This window comes from Cricetulus griseus, chromosome 6, assembly GCF_003668045.3.
Source record: "Cricetulus griseus strain 17A/GY chromosome 6, alternate assembly CriGri-PICRH-1.0, whole genome shotgun sequence".
NCBI classification, from domain to species: domain Eukaryota; kingdom Metazoa; phylum Chordata; class Mammalia; order Rodentia; family Cricetidae; genus Cricetulus; species Cricetulus griseus.
The window spans coordinates 89,539,866-89,560,219 of NC_048599.1; the positions used below are offsets into that span (position 1 = coordinate 89,539,866).

A 20,354-nucleotide genomic window follows, 5' to 3' on the forward strand; every position below is an offset into this window, starting at 1 on the left:
ATCAGAGACAAAGGTATCAGCTGATCTTCAATACTAGAATTCAGTTGGGTTTATTTATATGATTTTATTTTATTTTATACAGTATCACTTTTTTAAAATTTTCTTTTCTAACTGCAGCTTAAGTATCTATGTTTTTTCCTGTCCAATTTAGAAAGAAACAACATGTCAACAGCTATTGGATTTTTTTATCAGACATTTTTGGAAACATAATTATGACATGACACTCCAAACATTAAGTGTGAATTTATAGATGGAGGATGACTGTGTGATAGACAAGCACCATCAGTTGTGAATACTCTAGGATAAATGGTCATCTTAAACAAGTCTAGCAACTTACTGAGAATAAAAAAGTGATATGAAATTCTACTACAATATGGATATTATTCAATAGGAATTGTATAAAGATACCCAGTATTATTATAACAAAATATTAAAATATTCATATAAACTATTAAATTAGGACAAAAATTTCATGCACTATAAAATATCCAAAATGTAATAATTATTGATTAAAACACAATAGAAAGAACACAAAGCTTGTAGGACAAAAATGGAAACTGTAGTTAAGGGCAGGCTCTCCTAGGAATCATGCCAAGGTGTTAAAAAATGATAACATCTTGATACCCCTTTGAAGATGGAAAGAGATTCAGTACTATGAATAATATGCCTAAGTGCCTAAGGACATATCTTCATGTGGTTTTGTATAAGGTAATAAAGCAGAAAATTAATCTAAATATAACAGGTGTGGTGGCAAGAAAAATGCAAGTTAAACTTGCATCTAGTGACTTTATGTGACAGTCTATAGAAAATGGGAAGAGTACCAGCTACAAACATGAATGCCTCAGATAAAACAAAAGTCTCATTATAGTGATATTTTGGATTATTGATCATCATACAAACCATAGTTTCATTTTCTTACTCAACAAGGCATACAATATGAATCATAGCTTCAAATACTGTAACCTAAGAGAATGTCTGAACTTCCACATGAAGTTCTACAAACCATACTTGATGCAGCACCATCTATTTAATTCATTATTCTTGTTTTCACTCACATCACTGCAGCAAAGTTCAGGTGGCAAGCCTTGAGTTTTATAAGTGAATTGCAACTCACTAAAAACTCAAGAAAATTCTCACACCAGAACCTTCCTATCTAATGGCAGTTATAGATTATGCTTCTTTAACTTTGTATGTGATTCTTTCCTTCAACAAACAGATGAATACACAACTTTTACATGGCTCCAAGAAATATATCTCACGTCACTGAGTTCATTCTTGTGGGTGTTTCAGATCGTCCAGAACTGCAGATACCACTTTTCTTTGTCTTCTTGGTCATCTACATACTGACAGCAGCAGGGAACCTGGGCATCATCACCCTCACCACCGTGGACTCACGACTTCAAACTCCCATGTACTTCTTCCTCAGACACCTGGCTGTCATCAACTTTGGCAACTCTACTGTCATTGCACCTAAAATGCTGATCAACTTCTTGGTCACCAAGAAAACCACCTTATACTATGAATGTGCTACCCAGCTGGGAGGTTTCCTGGTGTTCATTGTAGCAGAGATCTTCATGCTGGCTGTGATGGCCTATGATAGATACGTGGCCATCTGCAACCCCCTGCTCTACATGGTGGTGGTGTCTCGGCATGTCTGTCTTCTGCTGGTCTCTATCACATACTTCTATGGCTTTTGCACAGCCATTGTTGTTTCATCTTGTGTGTTCTCTGTGTCTTACTGTTCCTCCAATAAAATCAACCATTTTTATTGTGATAATGTCCCTCTGTTAGCACTGTCCTGTTCTGACACTTACCTTCCAGAAACTGTAGTCTTTATATCTGCAGCTACAAACTTATTTTTTTCCATGAGTATAGTGCTGGTATCTTATTTCAACATTGTGTTGTCTATCCTAAGGATCCGTTCTACAGAAGGAAGGAAAAAAGCGTTTTCTACCTGTGCTTCACATATGATGGCTGTCACAGTTTTCTATGGGACACTGTTATTTATGTATTTGCAGCCTCAAACTAACCACTCACTAGATACTGATAAGATGGCCTCTGTATTTTATACACTGGTGATCCCAATGCTGAACCCCATGATCTACAGCCTAAGGAACAAGGATGTGAAGGCTGCTTTATGGAGATTCGTGACAAATCCATGGAATTCTTTCAAATCAATGTAACTTTAAGACACTTTTGGTTAATAAAGATATGATTATGATCACTCATCACCACTGTGTAATAAAATGTTAGATGGCTAACTTACAGGTTTGAAGTCCATCCCAGGCAACAAAAGGATCAAGGATTAAAGCAGAAATGACATACAAAATAAATAGAAGTTCTTCTGATTATAACAGTAACTTACACGCATACATATGAATAGGTGCCCATCAGCAATCTAGTAAGTAAGTTGGAAGAAATGTTTCCAAGAAAACAAGATATTGTTTTTTTCTTTGGTTTTATTACTCTTTGATAATTTACATTGCATTTAGATTCTATGTACTCTTAGTCTTTCTAGCAACTCCTATTGGATCATCTCCCACAAGAAGTCATTACACTCCCTTCTTCCCCTTTCAATTAATTGTTTATAACCCACTGGATATTTTCAATTTTATGTTTAATAAACTGGAATGTTAGCAAGAAAGCATGAAAAGTAAGGAAAAGGGGGGAAGGGAATATAATAGTGAACGTGAGAAATAAGAGGGAAAAATGGAAGAGGATAAGGAATAAGGAGAGAAAAGAGGGGGAAGCAAGGGCAGAGAGAATATGAGAGAAAATATGATTGAGAGATCAAAATAGTGCAGGAGGTCACTCACAGTTTTTCAACAGATAAAACCAAAACATTGAAAAATGTAAATATATAAATTTTAATTAAAGTATTTTCTTACCTGGAAGATAAAATCCCATGGTATTTTAAGTAAATGTTTAGATAATTTATAAGTAATGAGAAATAGACAATGTTTCCATACCAGATAATTACTATTGATTTCTGTCTAAACTCTGCATCAGGGAATGTACTGTTAAGTCATTTTATGTGACTTAATCTCAGTGATGTCCTTCCAAGTAATACAATATGCAAAGTAAAAGTGCCACATAACCTTGGAGAAAAGTGACAGGCACTAACTTAGCTAGGAAGTTAGATAAGTCAATTCTACAATGGGTCTTTTGCCATGATGTGAACCAAATAGCAACCCATTGCATGTATTTCTTTACCTAAGCCTGTAACTTTAATCCAAGTATGAGAAAGACTGGGAAGAATCCCAACAAAGTAAGTAGCATTGCAGAAAATACTGGCCATATTTCCCAAATACCCATAGCATACAGAGAAACTATAACAGCATAGACAACATTAAGGAATAGACTAACTCCATGCCTATTTTAGATGGGATGTCTGAACCTAATGGATATCAAACTAAATTCTAAATAATAGATGTAGTCTTTGAATGGTAACTAAAATATTTGATGTTCATCAAAACATGCTATTGAGACATAATGTGGTATCCTTTCATTTTTCCGGTCATCATATGGACTTTTATTTTAAAATAAAATCTGGAGCCTGAGGATGTCACTGTTCTGTTGAAGTGCTTATTGATCCTAGCATTGCTTTAGATGTGAAGCACAGTTCATGAAATAAAACTAGGATGTAAAATGTATTATCTTTTCCTCTCAGATGAGGCTGCTGACAACACAACTCCACATTAAAACAAAACCTAAAAATAAAGCAAGTAATATAAAGTCATCATTCACATACCACTGTGCACAGTGGACACCCCTTACATGCACACACACAACCTCACAATACAAAAATCTTATGTATTGCACTTTACATATGATTAACACTTCATTATAAATTCAGACCCTCAGTTTGTGACAGCACTCATTTGTAATACTTACAATCGGGTTTCTGAAAAAGAACATCAAAAGTGTCAGCCTTGTACAAGAAAAAAAAAAAGAAAACAGCTTATATGTCAAATGTGTGGCCATTAGTGAGTGGAATAATTCATGAGATCTCAAATCATAAATTGTATAACTAAAAGGGAAATATTTTTATGTGAGGAATTTAAAAGCACAGAGTTCACATTTCTTAGCTATGTTGATGTGTACTTTTATTTGTAGACAACATTGAGTGTTTTTATTTGTCATTTATTTTTCAGTGATTTATCTGACATTTACTTTTATCAAGATAAACAGATTTGGAATCATACCAAATACATTTTTAATTAATGGCATCGTGATTTTCTGCAGTAATAAAGTCTAAATCACTTAACATAATTACTCTATTTAGATTGCCCTATCATGAAGTTTTTACTTATCATTCCCCAGTAATAACTCAGAAGGGAATAACAGATTAATAACAGTGTCTCATTGCAATTTAGCACAACCATTTAGAAGACATTTTTTTGTTTTTTAGTTCAAGAACTTGATAATTAGAATTCAGATAGGCAAACTTTACAAACTTAAATCATGCAAAAAAAAAAAAAACACTACAGAGTGAATACAGATTCTTCTTTAAAGGAAATGAACACTGGAATTCCCTGGAAGATGACAGTAACTTCCCTGTGCTTATTATACAGGATGCTGGATTCAGTACCCTGGCGAAGTGTTTGAATAAGAATGTCTCCCTAGTCTTGGGCATTTGAACACTTGGTCCCCATTTAGTAATGTTGTTTGGGGCTGTGCTGGAGGAAGTTACTGGGTCAGGCCTTTGATTTTAAAAGCCTTGTGTTTTTTTCCAATTTGCTTTTTCTTTTCCTATTGTGTATGCCTTTGGGGACATAAGCTCTCTGCTTCTATTCTTGCTGCCATATCTTCCTGCCATGTTGGAGGTTTACCCTCTGGAGCTGTAGCCCAAGTAACCTGTTCCTTCTTGGGTTTCTTCTGATCATGCGGTTTTATCACAGCAATAGGCAGGTAACTAACATACCTGGGCAGACCACTCTATAACTCAACCCATCAATGACATGGTTGTAAGGACAGTTGTTGCTTGCTTGATTACTTAATGTAGGAGTCAAATCTATTCCACTCACTAAAATATTATCCTTTATAGCAGTTAATTCTGATCTCTAGTTGTTTGTTTTGAAATGTATACTTTTGGTGTTTTTATATCATTTCAAAACAAACAACTCTACTTACCAAATTAGAAATCGCATATTAAAGGCCTGCCTATAAATAAATAAATAAATAAATAAATAAATAAATAAATAAATAAATAAATAAAATCAAAAGTCTGAGAACAACTTCCAAACTTGCAGGAGCTTATAGACTCTAGACCAACAACTGGAGATCATGCATGGAATGGAACCAGGCTCTCTGCAAGTGGGCTAGAATTTTGTAGCCTGGTTTGTTTGTGGGACCCATAGTAGTGGGGCCAGGATCTGTCCTAAGTGCATGAGCTGACTTTTTGAAGCCCATTCCATATGGTGGGTTGCCTTACTCAGTCTTGATATGGGGGTGGGGCTTGGCCATGCCTAGACTGAATATACCAGGCTTTGACTCTCCATGGGGGGCCTTACCCTTTCTGAGGAGTGGATGGGGGTGAGTTGTTGGTGGGGGGCAGGGTTAGGAGAGGGAGGGGAAACTGTGATTGGTATATAAATGAATAATAAAATAAAATATAGAAAAAAGAAAACAACAGAAATTTCATAGAAAATAAAATCTGTTAATTATAAAAACAAGTAGAATAATGTGCTATGAATATTTTGCATTTACTAAATGATTGTTAAGGCTATTGGATAATTATGACAAAACAACAAGCTTTTCTCTTTGATATAAAATTAAACCATGAAGAGTCATCTAAAATTTAAAGGATTGATATTTCAGCAGCTCTATCTAATAGGAACCTGATGAGTGAACACTGATTATTGATTAATTTTATCATCTATGTAAGAAACTACTTTAGGGGCTAAAGAGGCAGCTAGGCAGTTAGAACACTTGTTGTTTTTTCCATTGGACCTGTGTTTAGTTACCAACACCACACAGGGATTCAATTGATGTGCATGTGTAACACAGTTCCAGAGGATCTGATGCCTTCCTCTAAATACTGTGAGTATTATACACACATGATACATATTTTTGCATGCAGTAAAAACACCCATACACATAAAAACAAATAGTTTTTCAAAGACAAAATCCTCTTTAAAAAGGCAATATCATACAGGTTGTTTTCAGCCTAAAGCAATTAAAACTGTACTTGTATTTACTGTGTACAAAGTATTATTTTAGGCTCTTATGATAAAATCACAAACAAAAGTGACATGGACCAGCAGACCATGCATGCTTCAGTGACAGGGTTCTATAGTGAGAAATCCACATGTGTCTGTTTAAGGGGTAACAAGGATTTATTAACATATAAAAAATTAACATATAAAAAAATCTTTTTTTTTTCAAGATACTCTCAAGAGTACAGGATATGGTAAATCCTGTTACAGAGTGCTGAGAAAGCTGGGGACCAGTCACCTGCTGCTTCATGTCACCTGACCCAGACTTTACCACTGAAGACAGCATGAGCCGCCCGCCCTGCTTTTCCTTTTAAGAGTTCACCTAGGCAGACAAAAATCATGGAAAAGCATAGCCTCTATCAGGCCAGATAGGCCAAGGTCATGCATGGAGCAGGGTCCTAAGCAGGAGGGCAAGTAGACGAGAAGGTAAGGAAGACAGAAAACTGGCATCAGAAGGTTTGCATAAACTGATGTCTTATGCCAAATAAGTTTGAAGAAGTGCAACTTATTATATGCCACTTGCAGTAGAAAAATGGGAGAAAATCAGCAAAAAGGCATGATACAATGGTACAAAATCAGTAGGAAAATTACCAGTGTTTCACACACAAAATCAAACAATGTTGTACAAGGGGAATAGAGGATATCTCTGTAAGGGATTTTCTGGTCCAAGAGCATCTTGGCAGTCAGTAGTCAAGGCATACTACAAAGTAAAGCCATACTACAAACCTCACCCTAGAAACTTGTTGGGGAAAGACAGAATGGTAGCTGCCTCTGAACAGCAATAGAGACAGCAAAGGGCAGGTCAGAGTGGCAGGCTTTTATAGCTCATTGGAAGCATGAGATAAACTAAGGGAAAGGTACATTGCAGTCACACATATTGACCAGCCTTGACTGTGAAACAGCTTTTTTTAGTTTAAAGCTGAGTCTCCAGACAGGGGATTTCCAAGACGCAGACATCAGGTCAATTCAGGCACAGTGTGATTTCCAACAACCCTTTACTCTACAATCTCAAGGGCATAGAGGGCAAGCAAACCATGGGCTTGGGACTGGTAACCATAGTCCCTTATTGTAGGAACAGTTGGGATCTCAGGATCTGAAGCCAAAATTCCCCCCAAGTCCCTGGCCACAGTCTGTTACTAACTCTATCAAGCATTTTCTTGGTTTCCTTCTCCACATAGGAAAGTGTAGGGTCTCTCTCACCATGGACACAAAGTTTCATTCTTTGTGGATATTTCACTGTGGTAGAAAGATTAATGAAAAAGTATGCAAGATGAGATGAGGAAGTTAGCAGGCATTATGATTATGGAGAATTGGTGTTCCCAACATTTGTAAACAAGAAAAGAAGGAAATTTCAAGTGTCCTATCAGCTCTTTTAAAGATCAATGTGGCCAGAGCACCATGTTGCTGGGAGAGTGTACAGTATGAGTCTGGTAATCTGGCCAGGAGCAACAGCCCAGATGATTATGCCATGCCTTCCATTTGATGTTAATCAAGATTATACAAATGTGCTGGTTTCCTTCAGTGATCCTAGGTACAACACTATAATCATGAGTCATTGTGTCCTGCGTTTCCCTATTGTGTTGAAATGATTCCACTGAAGAACACCACTGACTACCAGTGCTACTTCTCTGGAAATCAAAGATTTTGGAGTCAATGTTTCCTTCTCCTCATCATTTTTTTTCACCCAAATGGCTTTAAATGGCAAACAGTGTGGACACAGCTGGAGCAGATGACACTAGCAAAAGAAAGGCAATTAGTGGGACGAGGACCTGTCCCTGATTCATGAGCTGGCTCTTTGGAACCTATTCCCTATGGTGGGATGCTTTGCTCAGCCTTGATGCAGTGGGGAGAAGCTTGCCTCTGCCTCAACTTGATATGCCATGCTTTGTTAATTTCCATGGGAAGCCTTAGCCCATCTGAATGGAGATGGAGTCAGAGTGGATGGTGAGGAGGAGGAGGAGTAGAAGGAAGTTGGGGAAGAGAATAAGAGGACAGAAGAGAGGGAAAACTGTGGTTGGTATGTAAAATAAATTTTAAAAAATAATAAAAAAGAACAAACAAAAAAGAAAGTCAGTTAGTAAAACATTTTCTTTCAAATTATAAGTAACCCAGGAAATTTTCTTTAGACTTCATTTTAGACAAGTGAATCATGAGGCTCCTTCCTCATATCTTATTTAAAACAATGCCAGCAGGTGAAATATATGCAATACTCACTGCTTAAATTTTTTATGTTCTCAAGTAAAAGATAAACAACTATACGGTGTACTTTAATACCCTTCTATCAAATGACATCTATTAATTATTAATAATTTAATGTTTACTTCACATTATACTATAAAACAAAATGTGAGAAACATGAAGAAAAGCAATGCCTCTCAGTCCTATTCATTGTATGCTCATAATAAAATTTCAGTCTTCCTGTGGGACTCCTAACAGAGGGAGCAGGGGCTATCTCTGACTCTGTTGCCTGCTTTTGGGACCCTTTCCTCCTACAGGGTCTTCATTCAGTGTCGATAGCAGAGGAAGTGTCTAGTTTTACTGCACTTGATATGCATGGATGGCTAAGATCCATGGGAGGCCTGACCTTTTCTGAAGAGAAAGGAGGAGGAGTGGAGTGGGGGTTTGGAAAAAGTGGAGATTTGAGGGAGTGACTGGGAATTTGGGGAAACTGTGATTGGGCTGAGAAAAATTAATTAATAATAATTTTAAAAGATATTGACATTTCCTCCTCCTTAAAAATGTTATCAGATCCTTTGTAAAAACACTGTTTTGATGGTAATAGTACACATATAGAAATCCTTCATTGAATGTATTTCCCACAGGAGTATTGTCTCTCCCTTTACTGATAACCTCATTTTCTTATTCTCTGGAGTAAGAGCCTCTGGGACAGAGACACTACAAAGCCATGCAGCCAGATTCTCTTGCACACACTATGAGGAGAAAAAGAAGCACATCCTATCTGGGTAGGTTGAAAGAGAATCTCTGAGTTAGAACACTCCTATAGTGTTTCATGATGAAGCTTAAGTACAATGATGGGAATGTATCTGGGATTCATTTTGTTAGACAATGGCAAAGTTTTCTCTGGTTTGTTTAGCTATTTATAGGACTACAAGTTATAATATGAAATATTTTAAGTGTAAACACATCAAATAAATAATCCACTTTATAAGCTACATAGTTAGGGGAAACAGAACTCACATTTAAACAGAATATAATCCATGTGCAAATTGTCTTTTATTCTTGCAGTACTATAGATTTTCACACAAAATTAATGATGAGTATGTTAGATAAATGAATGTCACTGATATGGCCCTAGATATGTGTGGCAATGAAAAGAATATGCCTTCAAAGTATAGGAAAGAACAATTCAAATATTCTTAGTAAAATTCCTTTTCATTTCCTCCATTCTCTATCATTATACATTAAGAAGTTAGTGAAAATGCCCTTGCTCTCAAATATAAATTGTCTAAAGTTGAAGAGAGGAAAATGGGTGGGAAAAAATGAGAGGGTAAGAGATACAGATGAGATATTTCAACAGGGGTTCTATAGGGAAAATATAAAAAACAGTGTTCAACAGGAGAGGGAAAATCTAGGTATATTGTTCTAAGGTATATTTCAAATAGATGATAGATAAGTGATGATTGTTCTTTTCAATGCCAATGTTTTTGTAGTAAAGTGAGCTTCATATTATAAAAACAAAAATATAAAGAAGTGTATAAAACAAAGGAAATGTTATTGACAAACAGAATGGGACCAAATTAAGGTTTGAATCCATACAGGGGATCAGTAGGTAGATTTAGTGTTGGTGAAGTTGAATGAAATAAAGAATATAAAAATACCAAGTGCATAGTATGAAAAAAATTACATTCACTTTGAAAAGTAAAAGGTGTATGGTATATTTTGGGGTAATTTCACATATGAGGACTATAATTGCATCATTTTGCTCTCCCTCACTTCCCTCTGACACCCAACATGCCCTCCTCCTCTCAAATCAACTGCCTTATTCTTTAGTTATTATTGATATATATATGTATATAAATTGATAAATATAAATTTAAATTTATTATGTGTGAAGAATTCGGTGTTTTGAAAAAGTAAAGAAATGCATGAGACCAGAACTATAGTGGAAAATTAGACAAAACCTTTCGTTATATCTAGTCTGGGTTACTGTATCTTTCCCTGAGCTCCCTTCAGACTCATGTTCTCTTGAAAATTAGTAACACCTTAGCATATAATGTTTTGAATAAAATGCTACAGTTTAAAGCATCTACCCCTAGAATTAATACCTTGACACTGTCAAGGAACATATGAATCAGAGTACTTAGGATTGTTTTTAAAGAGCAGAGTGGAAGGATTCAGACCTCTTTGCAGAAAAGTTGCTTACACAGTGTATTAGCTAGAAATCATATGATGTACACTAGTCCTGATTACACATTTTGAAGATTTGTTTGTATCTGGTAATATATTGTGAATTCAATCGTCGGACCTCAACTGGTGGAATATGGATTAAATATAGAATCTTATACTAGAGCACAAAACATCTTATAAACTCATAAATGAGGATAATACTATTTTAGAGTTAATAATTTTACAGCATTTTGCAACAGTACTTATGACTTGAATTTGTCACAAAAAGAATTGACACTGAAAAGACTAACAAAAAATATATTTTCATTTACCTTTATTTTTGACTATCTGTTGCCTGTGGTACAAAATTACTTTCTTAACATGTAATAGAAATTCAGAAAGTATGTGTCTCAAGGGTAGTATCCTAAAAATGTTATTGCTGCTGTCACTGGAAAACAGAACTTGATTGGCTCTAATAAGTTTAGCATCTCAAACTGAGAACTAAATATTAGTTTATTTTGTAAAAAAGAAAATTGAAATAATTCATTATTCCTTGAAAGTTATTAATTTCTACATGTACTGGCTAGCTTTTATGTAACAACACAAATTACAGTCATCTAGGGAAAAAGGAATGTTATTGAAAAAAAAGGCTTCATAGGATTGACCTGTAGGCAAGTTTGCATTATTATTGTTATTATTAATTTTTTCAATTGATGATTGATGTGACAGCGACCACATCCCCATTTTATTCAATGGTATAGCAATGCAGGTTGAAAAGCCATGGGGAGCATACCAGTATGCAGAACCCCCACTTGGTCTCTGTTACAGTTCTAGTATCTAGGTACCTGCCCTGATTTCATGATGGACTGTGATCTGCACATGAATGATGAAACAAAACTTCTCTTCCAAAGTAGTTTTTAGTTATGGTATTTTATCAAAATAATATAAACCCTAACTAAGACACTAATTGCTCGATAAACATAGTGTTTTAAAATAATAAGTATATATTCTAGTGAGCTGAATAGTAGCTGTTACCACACAAAGGTATTTGTGTACTTTTAAAGAAACATAAACTTATTTTACTAATATATTTTTAGAGTAATTAGAAAGAATAAAACTATTCGTAATGTTTCATAAGAAAATTTTACATTTTTAGATATAAAATTAATAGGGAAGGTAACTTTGAGGAATTAAAAATGGAAAATAGCAAAAGAAAAAAGTTGTGTGATCTTATTTAGATATGCAAATATTCAATTATGAAATTTAGGCAAAATTAATAGGGAAAACAAAGATTTTCTACTTCAACTGCAATAGGAAAATAATAAGACCACAGTACAGCTCAAATATTCCTTTAGAATAAGACATTAAAAACCATGGAAAAAGACATCACTTGTAAATTGATCTGTAAAGAAATGTCCAAAACCAAATATAAGTATATTACAGATAATACCATATGATTACAAGAATAGCCCTTTCCTTTAACCATTCTCTTTCTCAGTCTTTAGAGATGATATTAGATGATCAAGGTTTAAGATCCCAGCTTAAAGATTCAGAACTGGGACTAGCCTGGGTTAAATATTAAGAACTTGGGCCATAAGAACCCTCCCCCCAAAAAAATAAAAGAAAAAGAAAACATATGTTGGTATAGTCTATATAAATAAAAGCAGAGTAGAAAACACATCTCTTTTTAGGTTATAGTAAAGTACTAATCACTTGTGTCATGCGAAGTATAAACAAATCCTTTGGATTTTTCTTTACTCCTACAGATGTCTTGAAATCTCATGGATCAGACAAACTGCACCCAAGTCACACATTTCATTCTTGTGGGCCTCACAGATCACCAGGAATTGAAGATGCCCCTGTTTGTGGTATTCTTATCCATCTATCTTTTCACAGCAATAGGCAACCTGGGACTCATTCTGGTCATTAGAACAGATGCAAGACTCAACACACCCATGTACTTTTTCCTCAGCAACCTGGCTTTTGTTGATTTCTGCTACTCTTCTGTCATTACACCCAAGATGCTTGGAAATTTCCTGTATAGCATAAATATCATATCCTTCAATGCATGCGCTGCCCAGTTAGGCTGCTTTCTTACCTTCATGGTATCAGAGTGCTTGTTACTGGCTTCCATGGCATATGATAGATATGCAGCCATTTGTAATCCACTACTGTATATGGTCACAATGTCCCCTGGAATCTGCATTCAGCTTGTAGTTGTGCCCTATAGCTACAGCTTCCTGATGGCATTGATTCACACTCTTCTCACCTTCCGCCTGTGCTACTGTCATTCCAATATCATCAATCACTTCTACTGTGATGACATGCCTCTTCTCAGGCTAACATGCTCAGACACTCACTATAAACAGCTATCTATTTTGGCCTGTGCTGGAATCACATTCATTTCTTCTGTTCTGATTGTTTCTATCTCCTACATATTCATTATTTCTGCCATTCTTAGGATGCGCTCAGCTGAAGGAAGACGCAAAGCCTTTTCTACCTGCAGCTCCCATATGATGGCTGTGAGCATCTTCTATGGAACTCTTATCTTTATGTACTTACAGCCAAGTTCTGACCACTCTCTTGATACAGATAAGATGGCGTCTGTCTTCTACACAGTGATCATCCCCATGTTGAACCCCTTGATCTATAGCCTCAGGAACAAGGATGTGAAAGATGCCCTGAAGAAAGTCATTGATAGTAGAAAACGGACTTCTGTGTTTAGAGAACTAAGAAAATAATTTCAATAAAGAAACATAGACATTCACCCTTGGTCTTTTCCCCAATATTAGTAAAATAAGTTTAATGTCTTGTACTTAATTGGTGCTCAGTGGATATATGTTTGTTATAAAATAAAACATTTATGTGTCCTTTCTCATTTATTTTTATTTTATTGAAATGGATTATTTTTCATAATATATTCTCATTACAGTTTCTCCTCCCTCAACTTCTACCAGGTCTTCGACACATCTTATTCCATCTGGATCCACCTCCTTTATCCTCCTCATTAGAAAACAAACAGACAATTAAGGGATAAAATGAAATATAATGATATAAAAGAAAAGCAAACAAATTAAAATATAACAAACCAACATTAGAGAAAGAGCACAAGATTAGGCTGGTGCAGATTTACCTTCTGAATGTTTATCTTAATATGCACAGACAAATACTACATCCTGCCCTAGTGAGCACACACAAGCTATGTTTCCCTGAAGAAGACCTGCAGAAGATCAATTTAGTCAACATTCAGATAGCAAGCAGTTCATGGGACTATTTGACATTGATAATCACCAGCACCAACTTATTTTTTTCGAGACAGGGTTTCTCTGTGTAGCTTTGGAGCCTATCCTGGCACTCACTCTGGAGACACAGGCTGGCCTCAAACTCACAGAGATCCACCTGCCTCTGACTCCCAAGTGCTGGGATTAAAGGTGTGCACCACCAACACCCAGTCACCACCAGCACCAACTTTTAACAAGAGATTTGCACACACATGTATAACCATAAACATCTTACATTTTTCTCCAGATAAAAATGATACAGCCTATATACAGACCATATTGATATTTTATCGTCAAAGAAATCTTTTGATATTGTAATATAATTACACTTCTCCTTTCTCTTTCCTCGTTCCATACCTCCCTTTTTATTCCTCCTTACTGTCCTTCAAAATCCATGGCCTATTTTTCATTAATTGTCATATTGTCATTACACACACACACACACACACACACACACACACACACACACACCATTCAATCTGTACAATGTTATTTGCATGCAAGATTTTAGGACTGATTGACATTGGACAATTAGCAATCCCATAAAAATACAAAACCAGAGGTGATAATAAACCTATAAGAATAAAATGAATGTCTGTATCAAATTATCCTCTCAGGACTCAGGAAACTCCACAAAAAAGAGGATGAAGAATACCAAGTAAGCAAGGACTTCTAGACACAAGAAAGCCTGCTCTTAAGTCTCCACTCATGTCTGAAGAGCTATTGACAATTGATGACTTCTTGTGTGTTTCAAATAGAATCACAGAGTGGATGGTAAACCACATAAGAGTTGTTTGACTACTCCACCAGTGGATAGAGCCTGACTGGTAGTTTGTTCTTTTAGTTTTTCCAAAATGAACAGATATAGATGCAGAGACTCACTTATTTTTGAGGGCTCCAGTCTAGCAGGACATTTGGTTTTGAATTATGGCCTTTCTGTAAGTATGTATTCACATATTTCATCATTTCTCTGTTTCTGAAGCTTATATTTATACTTTTTATAAAGAATATAAGAATAATTTCTGTATCTCAGCTAATTTAATTCTCCCCAATAATATGGATTACATATGTTCATCATAAAGGCAGCAAAAACAAATGTATATATCATAATACCTCTATTATACATGTTTTCTTAAAGGCTATCTGGAGATAGAAAGGAGTTGGACAGGGGAAGTAAGGAGAGAAAAGTAGAGAGACTGATTGAAAATACATGTTCTGGTCTGTCTTTTTTGAAGGACACTAATCTCATCACAAAGCCACCACCTCTATGATTTCTTCTAACTTGTAATTGTATACTATTTTATTAGGGGTGGAAGTTTCAACACCTGATCTTCTGGGGAAAAAATCAGTCTATTGGGGAACTATTGTCTCTAAAATATAAAAATAATGTTCTTTCCATGGTGTTTCCATGAGTTAGCCAATAAAACAATCTAAAAGATTATGCTTTAGATCACATAGTTAAGGAAACAAATCAATATCACAAACCAAGAGTCTAGAATAAGAAAAACATACTTATTGAGCATTTTAAAACAGCAAATAAACAGAGAGCATTATGTTTTATAATTCTCTGAAATAGATTCTTGGAACTTAGTTCTTCCAAATCATATACAAATGTTAAAATTATCACAAGATAATTTTTGCTCAACATAACTATATATTTTTTACTTTATTTATAATATTTTTCTTTTTTCTTTTTTACTTTTATTGAATCTTTGTGGATTTCACATAATGCATTCAAACTGACTTATCTGCCAATCTCCTTGCATCTGTCCTCTCCCCTTGCAACTTCACCCCAAATCTTAACCAATTTTTTTCTCAAGATTTTTTAATTAAATTAGAAAAAAATCTTATTTTACATATCAATCCCAGTTCCCTCTCCCTGCTATCTTCCCATGACTCCCACCAATCCCCCATCCCATTCTGCTTATGCTCCACAGGGATGGTAAGGCCTTGCATGGGGGATCATAAAAGTCTATCACATCATTTGGGGCAGGGCCTATGCCCTCCCCCATGTATCTAGACTGAGAGAGTATCCCTTTTGGGGGAATGGGTTTCCAAAGTCCATTCATACACTAAGGATAAATATTGTTCTACTACCAAAGGCCCCACAGACTGCCCAGGCCTCCTAACTGGCCCCCACGATAAGAGGGCCTGGTTCAGTCCTATGCTGGTTTCCCAGCTGATAGTATGGGGACCATGAACTCCCCCTTGCTCAGGTCAGCTATTTCTGTGCTTTTCTTCAGCCTGGTCTTGACCCTTTTGCTCATCGCTTGTCACTCTCTACACCTGGATTCTAGGAGTTTGGCTCAGTGCTTATATCTGGGTTTCTTCTTCCTCATTCATTAGCTACTGGATGAAGGCTCTTGGATGACATATAAGGTAGTCATTAATCTCAATGTAGGGGAAAGGAATTTGAGGTAGTCTCTCCACTATTGCTTAGATTCATAGTTGGGTTCATCCTTGTAGTTCTCTGGACCAGCAATGGAGGAGTGTTATCCTTTCTACACATCTTCTCCAGCATAGACTATCCTTGTTTTTGATTTTAGCCATTCTGACAGGTGTAAGATGGTATCTCAGAGTTGTTTTGATTTGCATTTCCCTAATGGCTAAGGATGTTGAGTACTTTCTTAAGTGTCTTTTAGCTATTTTAGATTCCTTTATTGAGAATTCTCTATTTAGTTCTGTACCCTACTTTTAAATTTTGTTATTTGGTGTTTTGGTGACTAGCTTCTTTATTTCTTTGTATATTTTGGAAATCAGCCCTAAAGATCTGATAAAAGAGTTTAAGATCTGTGGTTTCTACAAATGAAGAATAATATTAATTATTTCTCACCTTATTTGGTGTGTCTATGGGGAACAGACTATAATTTTTCTTTATAATCTTTCTTACCTCATTCTTCTAAGTAGATCCTTTGGGATAGTAACACTGATAAAAGCCCATAGTTTGTAGCTGCCCAAACATTACAAGCAGAAGACATAGAAACTTGTGCTTTTCAGGTAAGTTCAACATACAGGTTTTCACATTAGCAACAAAATAAATATTTTACAATCAAATACCATAATGGTATTTAGACAAATATTTTAGATGACATATTCTGAAATAAAGCTAAAATTTCTTATTGTTTAATTATATATATAATATATATAATATACATATATATATTTAATAGTACATAAAAATGTAAGATTAGATTGGACTGGGAAAAGATTGGAAAATTCTAAAATCTATTAAGTTATTTTGAGATGGTGAGACAGTCAAAGGAAAGATTATGATGTATGTCACAACCTCACTTCTTAAAATTCTGCCTTTCTGTAGTAAATTTTCATTAGAAAAGAAGTTGCAATTAGGGAACCACTATATATACCTAGACTTAATCTCCACTATTTTTTTCCTTTCTTTCTTTCTTTCTTTCTTTCTTTCTTTCTTTCTTTCTTTCTTTCTTTCTTTCTATTTTATCATGTATATTCAACCCAGGAGAAAATTCCACATCTATGCTTTAAGGAGTAGTTTATCTCTATTTTGTATTTCAGTACTTTAGCCAAGCAATTTGAAATAAGAGACAAAATCACCATTGCATGGCATTTCCCTAATTTAAACACTAGCTGCTTTAATGCTGTGTATCATTATGGTAAAAATACAGCAGACATGGCAATTCAGACAAAGGGAAGCCACCAACGCCTCAACTGTATAAAAAGAAATACAGCTACCTAAATAATGCTGAGAGTGGGAGACATAGTGCCCCCAGGAAACATTATACAATTTGGTTGTCTAATACCAAATGCTCAGTCATGAAAACATGCACAATTGTACAGATTTAAAAGGTTGTATTTGTGTATTTAGGAATATAAATGTATAATTATATGTGTATAACAAAAATCAATGCAAAGAGAAGCCATGAATTGAAAAAAAAACAAGGAAGTTTATATAGAACTAATTGGAAGGAGGAAAAAAAAGAAATGATATCATAATGTTATAATGCTTATATATATATATATATATATATATATATATATATATATATATTCAAAATAAATATATAACATTCAAAAATAAATGAACTTTCATGTAGCAGAATTAGAGTGTGAAGAAAGTTCACTAGTGTAGAAAGGATCAGTGATTTGTCAAACTTATGTGTGTTTTGTGAGGAACTATTGGGCCTCTGTGTTGTAGAAACACTAGGAAAAGACAGTACATTTGTAAGACTTTCTCTAAAGATGATAGAGTTTTTATGGATTTATTCAGTATTCAAAGATACATGATATTCATGCAAATACACGCACAATTATATAAATATATGCCCAAACACATCTCTTTTGCAAAGGAATATAAGTTCAAAGTATTTGATGGAATTTCTGGGTATCAGGAAATGTGATAAGGTATTTCAGAAAAGCAATAAAATAATTACCCCAAGAAAATAGAAAATGGTTAAAGGGAAGCCAAGTATGCTCATGTTCCTAGATTTGGTGGCAAGACTGACAGGCCTTGGGTGGAGAACAGAAAAGAGGTAAGCATACATACATAATGAAATCCTATGAGATGGTGAATATGCTGCACTCTTTTGGCAAAGAAAAAAGTGAGTTCATTAATTTTTTGATATTTGGACAGCCACATCTCTATATATGAGGTATAATTTTTGATATTTTTATTTGTTTTGTGGTAGTTTTTCCTCAGATTCTCAGTAGCCCTGTCTAACCTGGAACTCAGATTGTAGACCAGCTGGCCTCAGATTCACAGAGATCTGCCTACCCCTGTCTCCTGAGGGCTGGGATTAAAAGAGTGTGCCACTACTGCTCTGCCTGTGGCAGCTCTTAATACATTGGCAACACTTGATCATGGCTAAAAATATCCTCATGCTACCAACAGTAAGATTTATAAACTAAAGCATAATTTTCTTTTTCTTATTTGAAAATGTTTCCTTAAATTGAAGACTAATCATCATTTATTCATATCAAAGCAAAAACATATGAATCTAAAAATTTCCTTCCTTTGTATTTTCTCCATGTGTTTATTAAAAATTTATATGCCCATGCTTAAAGATTGTATAGAATGAAGTGTGTGTGTGTGTGTGTGTGTGTGTGTGTGTGTGTGTGTACGTGTGAGTGAGAGAGAGAGAGAGAGAGAGAGAGAGAGAGAGAGAGAGAGAGAGAGAGGTGTGTGTGTGTGTGTGTGTGTGTGTGTGTGTGTGTGTGTGTGTGTGTGTGTGCAAATGCTGGTGAGTACAAGTGAGCACAATTGTGAAGGTAAGAGATCACAACTTTAGCATCCTTTCACTTTGAGACAGATTTCTCAAAGGATATAGAGCTCTGTTTGAGCTACACTGACTGGCCAATTAGCATCCTTCTGTGTCTGTTCACCCAGTTCCTGGATTACAGATGAATGCTGTCATTGTTCCTGATTCTACTGTGGGTGTTTGAGATTTGAACTCAAGCCTGTCTACTTGCTTGGCTGGCAAGTACTTTAAGCATCAAGCCATCTCAAAAAACCCTATAATGTAATTCTTTTGTGTAAAATAAATTGAAATTGAATATAATTACCCAAAATGTAGTACTTGCCCTATAAACATCTCAAATTAAAACAAAAAAATGATTTCATCATCTGAGACACCTTAAATGTGTTACTTACAAGAAAATTGTTGCAGACTATTAGTTGAAGATGTACTATGTTTGTTTATGCTGTGGAAATTTTGTTTAATGATGAAAGATGTGTTCCATTCTTTAATGTTGCATTTTTTAAACTCTGTGACAATGTAATACTTTGCCTGTCTAAAATACCTGATTGGTCCAATGAGGAGCTGAATGGTCAATAGCAAGGCAGGAGAAAAGATAGGAAGTATTGGGAGGCAAAGAGAATACATAGGAGGAGAAGTTTGGGGAATGAGGGGAGAAATGAGAAGGAAAAAAAGGGGACTCTAGGGGCCAGCCACCCAGTTACATAGCAATCCACAGAGTAAGAAGTAAAGAAAGATATACAAAAATAGAGGAAGGTAAAAGCCAGAGGCAAAAGGTAGATGGGATATGTAAGTTATGAATAGTTGTCTAGAAACAAGAAAATCTACCATCACTCATTCATAAATAAAAATATGCCTCCATGTATTTATTTGGGAACTGGGTGGTAGGCCACCAAAGACCAAAGAGTAAAAGAGTATATATAAAAAAAAACCAACAACAGAAACCAGGAACTACAAGTAGTTTTTTATATGCTTTATGAAATACAATGTCTATAAAGTCATTAATGTTTTTCTGAAATTTGATTTAATTTTTCATAGGGGGAGAAATATATTAAACTATGAGATCTAGTAGCAAGAAAAATTCCATATATTACCTTGTACATAGGAAATAGTCTAAAAGGACAAGCAAATCTATGAAGATACTGTACTTAAAGTACAATACTGATGAAATAACATTGATATGGTTTGTGTGTGTGTGTGTGTGTGTGTGTGTGTGTGTGTGTGTGTGTGTGTGTGTGTGTATTTGTGTGTTTGTGTACAACAGTCACAAAGAAAGTGAC

At 35.2% G+C, this 20,354-nt stretch overlaps 2 protein-coding genes across 2 annotated transcripts; both read left to right on the top strand.

Annotated features, from left to right (window-relative positions):
• Positions 1–1,235: 1,235 nt before the first annotated feature.
• Positions 1,236–2,183, top strand: LOC100764277 (olfactory receptor 8J3). The gene has a single exon (XM_027421201.2). The coding sequence runs from the start codon at positions 1,236–1,238 to the stop codon at positions 2,181–2,183; it is 948 nt and encodes a 315-aa protein (XP_027277002.1).
• Positions 2,184–12,346: 10,163 nt separating this feature from the next.
• LOC100763980 (olfactory receptor 1044) lies at positions 12,347–13,306 on the top strand. Its single transcript, XM_027421202.1, has one exon. It carries the CDS (start codon positions 12,347–12,349, stop codon positions 13,304–13,306), a length of 960 nt encoding a protein of 319 aa, XP_027277003.1.
• The last annotated feature ends 7,048 nt before the right edge of the window (positions 13,307–20,354 follow it).

What these genes read in the sequence shown, in the direction of transcription:
- LOC100763980 (XM_027421202.1), top strand. Translation starts at nt 12,347, where the DNA reads ATGGATCAGACAAACTGCACCCAAGTCACACATTTCATTCTTGTGGGC.
- LOC100764277 (XM_027421201.2), top strand. Translation starts at nt 1,236, where the DNA reads ATGGCTCCAAGAAATATATCTCACGTCACTGAGTTCATTCTTGTGGGT.